Here is a 6456-nt window from a genome sequence, read left to right on the forward strand (position 1 = left end):
TCTCTCTCTCTCTCTCTCTCTCTCTCACACACACACACACACACACACTACAATCTAAAAAATAACAAATACATATTATGAAATTATCTGAAACATATAGAAACTGCAGAGAGCATTCAGTTCTATAAATTGAGTTAAAGATGTGAGTTTTATGACAGACATAGCTTTATATGAAAACACACAAGTTGATCACCAGTCCTTTTTCAACCACTGTGAAGCTGTGGCATACACTAGAGACTCCCAAGATTTTCCAGGTAGGACTTTTCCACTCCCTGAGTCATCTCACTGATTCAGTGTCTGCAGCAGTTAGTGAAATGCTCATACGCCCTCTAGGTATTATCCCCCTTTCATGTTCATGAGAAAACAGCAGAGGCAACATCTTTCATGTATTTATTCGCCTATGAGTATAAACATATTCAGTGAGAGCCACATATACTAGTTGACATTCAGATATGTGAAGCATACCAAAATGCATAACATAGGTCCTGAACATCATAGTCTTTCAGGTAAGCATATTATCAATGGATATATTAGGTTTTATCAAAAATATATGCAGCATGTGTGTGCAGTGTATAAGGTATGAATTGTTACACTCTTATGCACCTCTGCTTCAAAAAGTGTTCCTGAATACAAGAGAGGCTTCCATGAATACAAGATTAACCTTGAATTCATACCAAATTATAAAATATTCCAGCTCTCTCACTCTTTACAACTTGACTGAACTGACTCTTTAGACTTGAACTTAGTGAATTATTTGATGCTTCCTTCACACTTGATAGTGATGAATTGTACCTCCATGTTACTAGAATGGGGCATTAGTCACATGGCACAGAAGTCAGCTAAGGTGAGAAGCTTTTACTGGATCTTGAACAATGTTGGTAGCCACTGAAGTGTTCTAGGCATAACTAGGTGGCATAATTCAATGTACCCATACTGCTCAGAACTATAAGACATTGTGTGATATATTAGTTATAGTTTTTCATGTCTAAGTTGGTTAATGTATTTTGTAAAATTCACACCATGAATTTCAGTCCAACTCATCTTCCCCTGCCCTTGTACCAGTCCTCCACCTTTGCAACCTTCCCTCCAACAGGGAGAACAAAATCCTATTGTGGAAGCTGTAGTATGTCACAGTTTGCCTCACAGTTTACACTTTTGTCCATACTTTTTGGCTTGCAAACTTTCATTGCATTGAATTTTTTTGTCTGGTATAAGGCTCCTGGCTTCTGCTACACTACCTATACTGGATCCTCACTACAACTCCTCTCAGTTATGTTTTTCCCTGTGTCAAGAGAGATCCTGTAGTTTTGCATCTTAAAGACCAGCTATTAATGTATTCCAACAGTTCATCTGTAGGATAGATGTTGGAGTGGGGCCTACTCAAAGCCCTGGATCTTGGGATAAAAGGTATCTGAGCTGGTCAACTCACCAGCTCGTCACTACCTACATTATTGGGACAAGATCTGTCCTGCCTCAGCTGACCCATCCAATACCACAGCCACCAAGGGACACATCCAACTCTCTACTCCAATGCCCTTAGGGCTACTCATCTGTCCCCAGGCCATCAGAACATCTCTACTGTTCTGTGTAGATGAAGTACAGAGGCCACTCTATTAAGCATGGCTATGGTCTGGGTCATCTCTCTTCTCAAGTCTGGAAGGAAAGCTCTCTCACAATGCCTGGGCAGGGAGTGGGGAAGTAAGGCAAATTCTGCACAGACCACAGGCATCAACATGTCTCTGGGAAAGCAGCCAACACAAGGGATGTCTTCCTGCCCTTCTATGTTAATAGACCCCTCTTGTTGCTGGTACCAGCACAGGTCAGAACCCAACCACAGTCCTAGGTGGTATCACCAGTTACTCACATCAGGCTGTTCCTCACTACCCTTGATTTTACAGTTCTGCTCCCTTTATTTTGTACACATCTGTCTTCTTTTCTTTTTCTTCCATTTGTCTATCACTTACTTGCTCCTCTTAGTGCCACTTGGAGGCTCTTTGAGTATCTGGGATCATCTCAGGAGTGGTCTCAGAAGTGCTGTGCCATGCTTATGCATTATGGCACAAGGAAGTGTCCATATTTGGCATGGTCTATCCACCAATTCCTGTGAGGCTCCTGACTGGTGGTTATCTCGGGCTAGCTCTCAGTACATGCATCACGTTATGGGACTGGGTACCCTCTTGACATCACTCCCATCAGGGGCCCATGATCTCAGGTAAGGTAGTCTCAGACTCAGTCTCACTGAGTTATAATGTCCCAGGTTGGTTATTCTTGTCTCAGGTTCATTCCCCACTCTGGGGGCTGGTCCAGGTCTGCATAGTGATCAACTGTTGATCCTCTCAGTCTAGCTGCCTGTCTAGACCCCATGGCACTGGATTGATGGTTGTCTCAGACTTGTTGTTGTTCTTCTTCTTTTGTTTTTTCCCCAGGGAGTGTTAGGCTACTAGTCAATTAGATTCCACAGGTCAGAACACTGAGCGCCTACTCTGCCACCTACTGATGCACTCTTTGACATTACAGCCACACTACAGTACCTCTAGAGGTATGATTGATATATTTTTTAAAGAAATCTTTATGTATTCTTACAAATCTGTTAGTGTTGCTTTAATGAGAGTAATATTTATCAAGTATACAGCTCTTTTAAAACTCCACATTATGTGGCATGCGTGACATGACTCTGCTCATGTGTGATTGCATGTGCCTGCTAGGAGCTGTAAGCAGGGGGACATGGGCTGATGGTCTTGTCAATGGCTCTGACCTTTGTTGAAAATTATACTTGCTGACTTATATCTGTAAATTAGTGACCAATTGTTTGGTGGAGTAGGATTGAACCTGGATCTCATATTATATCACTTTCTGAAGCTTGGAATGTATAATGTAATAAAGTGTCTCTTTGTGCTGGAGGATATCTCAGTTGGTAAACTGCTTACTTTTCAAGCATGAAAACCAGGCTATGATCCCCAGAACATATGAAGGCCAGGTAGGTTATGCATTCTTTTAATCGTCATGGAGAGCAGGGGTACATAGGCAGAGTCTTCTATCTCATTGCCCAGACAGCCTATTCAAATAGTCAAAAAAAGAACAAAGTTGTGACTAGTATAAAAACAACCTTCTCACACATAATAATGCAAATCCATAAACACACACACACACACATACATACACACTCACACACACACACACACACACACACACACACACAAACCGTACCTTCCCCAAAATGGTGTCCTCATATTGTTAAAAAAGTATAACAACATATGTATATTGTAAACTTACTACCCAAATATGTGTTGAACCTTGGTGCAGTTTGATACATGTCAAGAAACAGTGTCACATGGTACATATCCGTGGATCTTAAAGTTTTTTTAGCACATTGAAGATAGAACATTGTGTTGATGATGTTATCTTAATATACTGTGGGAACATACAGGCAGAATGAAAACCAAAAAAGAAAAAAAAAATGACCAGGGACAGAATTTAGGGTAAATGTAGTCCTGATATGGGGTAAGATTGATTAATTAAAAAATAATTAAATTATTATTATTATATAATTATTATAATTAATTAAATTAATTAAATAATTAGACAGGGGTTCCTTGCTTTAGTTAGGCTCCCATTGCTATGATAAACACCTTAAGGAAAGGGTTTCTTTCAGCTTAAAGTTATAGTTCTTCATGAATGAAAGTCAGAATAAGAACTCAAGCCATGAAGCTAGAGGTAGGAACTAAAGAGAGGCAATGAATGAGTACTGCTTACTGACTTGCTCGCATGGCTTGATCAGCCTACTTTTCATTGGTACTTAGGACAATTTTCTGAAGGAACTTGCCTACCGTGAGCTGGATCTTTCTACATCAAACATTAGTACAGCAAATGTCCTATAGGGCTCTTTACACTTCTGTCTAATGGAAAAATTTTCTCCATTGAGGTGCCTGTTTTAAAAATAACCATATTTTGCAACCAATTGACACAAAATTCAACCAGAATAATTTATTAACTATTTGAGTGGAAAATTCAAGCAGAGTATAAACAACTCTGCTTATATTCTTGCAAATGTGCCTTTGTTTCTTGGCATCCTTGTATATGGATGTGAGGTAACTAGGGGCCTCAAGTTCCAACAATTGTGATTTCTCTGTAGTGATAGACTGTGGCCTAGAATTGTGAGCTAAAATAAGCCTTTATTACTTATATTACTTTCTTTGCAGGGTATTGTTTGTGCAACAAATATGAAACTGCAATATGGTACAAGGCTTTTAAGTTCCAGAACACTGAGCTGTAAAGGCTATTTGGGTCTATATAGGAAGGAAAGGGAGAAATATGAGAAGTGGGCTTATGTATAAATGACTGACTCCTGCAGGGGGATATTGAGAATCAAGTAAGAGTTTGCCTTTGTGTCTTTCCAGCCATCTATGAGCAATCCTGTGAAGTATACAGACACAGAGGGAAGACAGCTGGATTCTTCTATATTGACTCTGATGGGAGCGGCCCACTGAGACCACTCCAGGTCTACTGCAATGTTACTGGTAAGAGCCATGTTTTCTAAGTATGCTTAACCTGGGTGACTGATGGTATGAGATAAAAGGGACTTTTTGGAAAAGTGTACAGAGTGTAAAATTACCTACTGGACTAGATTCGTGGGGGAAATGCTATCATGAAAAAATAATTGGCATTAGCTTAGTTATTTTCAAGATAAAAAGTAGGGAGATCTTGATGGTCATGACACTATTCTTTGAAAGAGGAAGAAGTTACCAAATGTTTTCTATAAGGCTTGGTAAAGGCAGCTTCTCTATTAAAGACCAACAACATAATGAAATAGAGATGGAAAAAATAAGCATAAAAACAAGGCATGAAAGTGAGTGGAAAGTCGTGATTCACAATGGGGAACTCCATTCACAGATGGTTCTATAGACTTTGTATCTGGCTGAGTTCTACCATCTTGAGCTTTATTTGTTCATCAATGAAATGAGAATGAGATAACTACCCACCAAGGAGTTGTGAAGATCACAGATAATCAGTTCTGTTGGAATAGCTAGTGAGGACCTAAAAACATCTTTTATCTCAAAATTACTAAGAAATAGTTTATTCTATAGCACAACCACAGCCCAAGAACATAAATTTAGTGTGGCTTTAATGAGAGTAATATTTCAAGTACACAGATCTTTTAAAACTGCAAATTCCTCATTCTGTCATGCTAATCATTTTATGAAGTTTTTTTTTTTGTGTGTGTCCATTTTATATCAGAATACTTTTCAATATACTCGTCCCCCACCAGTTGGGGGAATTACAGTAAGCAGAACCATCTCTGCTCTGAGCTTCTTAGCCTGTGGATTCATAAACATAGAGTTCTCTTCATTGATTTCAAGAGAAATTTTCAGATAGTCATAAGAATGTCAGGTTACGCATAGAAATTGGTAATAAAGCACTGTTCAATATGCCAAGATTGCCCAGGAATATTCTATTCAGTCAATCAGCTTTGAATAATATTCAATGTAGTTGTAGCTTTTTGTACTGGAAAGTGTAGTTCCCTTGCAAATCACTGTCACCGCCATCATCATCACCATCATCATTGAGAATATCCTGATAACGTGTAACTTCTTTATAAACCAATTACATAGGTTTAGAAATGTCATCTGAAGAGATTACAGGTATACCAGGTAAAGGCATTTGATACTATGCCTGATGACCTCAGATTAATCCCTGGAAGTGACATCCTGGAAGCAGAAATCTGACTACAAGATTCCCACATGTTCTCCTCTGACTTCTAAGATTCAGAGCTGACCACATGTGTGTGCTCTCATCATGAGTATAATTGAGTGTTCCCACCCGCAGAAACACTCCAGTCTGGGTTCGTCCTGAAGGGCGGGAATATCTTAAAAGGGAATAGACTGCGAAAGGAAATTGAACCTAGACAAGACTCTGATTAAGGCTCGATTTTTAATAACCGGACTCTGTTTAAGTAACATGAAATAATCCCAGCCCCCTCTTTTAGTCTTTTGAAGTTGCCAGTGGTGGTCCAATCATAGGCAAGTCCAAGAGATCATAGGTGGGTCCAAGGATCGAGGCGGGGATGAGTGTCTGTTGACGTAGGCAGTTTCAAGGATGCTGCATTCTGGGAGATCTGAGGTGGTCCTCTTGGTAGGCGGTAGAAACATAGCAACTCTCTGGTATGCCTATGCGCCTGTGGGGGGCTGGTGTTTTGAGGGAGAGTGATTAGTGGAGGTGGGAGACCCCAACATATAATAAATGTTTAAAAATGTCATTTGGTGGTTCATGTATTCTATAATACAATTCCACAGTGCTAAACATTATTGTAGGTTTTTAAACATTTAGCTGTGCAAGCAGTCTTACTGTGATGGACTGTCACTAATGGGGAAATCCCCCTTCTCTCTCTCTCTCTCTCTCTCTCTCTCTCTCTCTCTCTCTCTCTCTCTCTCACACACACACACACACACACACACACAC

The 6456-nt window shown here is 39.8% G+C and overlaps 1 protein-coding gene and 1 pseudogene across 1 annotated transcript in view; one reads left to right on the plus strand and one right to left on the minus strand.

Annotated features, from left to right (window-relative positions):
- Positions 1-6456, plus strand: part of LOC110321973 (contactin-associated protein like 5-2) — a 631889-nt gene that overhangs the window by 451778 nt on the left and 173655 nt on the right. Inside the window, exon 12 of the mRNA XM_029538684.1 lies at positions 4398-4517. Within this exon, the coding sequence (XP_029394544.1) occupies positions 4398-4517 (120 nt within the window). The remainder of the gene's footprint in view (positions 1-4397; positions 4518-6456) is intronic.
- LOC115064180 lies at positions 2429-2544 on the minus strand (annotated as a pseudogene).

Source organism: Mus pahari, chromosome 5, assembly GCF_900095145.1.
Source record: "Mus pahari chromosome 5, PAHARI_EIJ_v1.1, whole genome shotgun sequence".
Taxonomy (NCBI): Eukaryota; Metazoa; Chordata; class Mammalia; order Rodentia; family Muridae; genus Mus; species Mus pahari.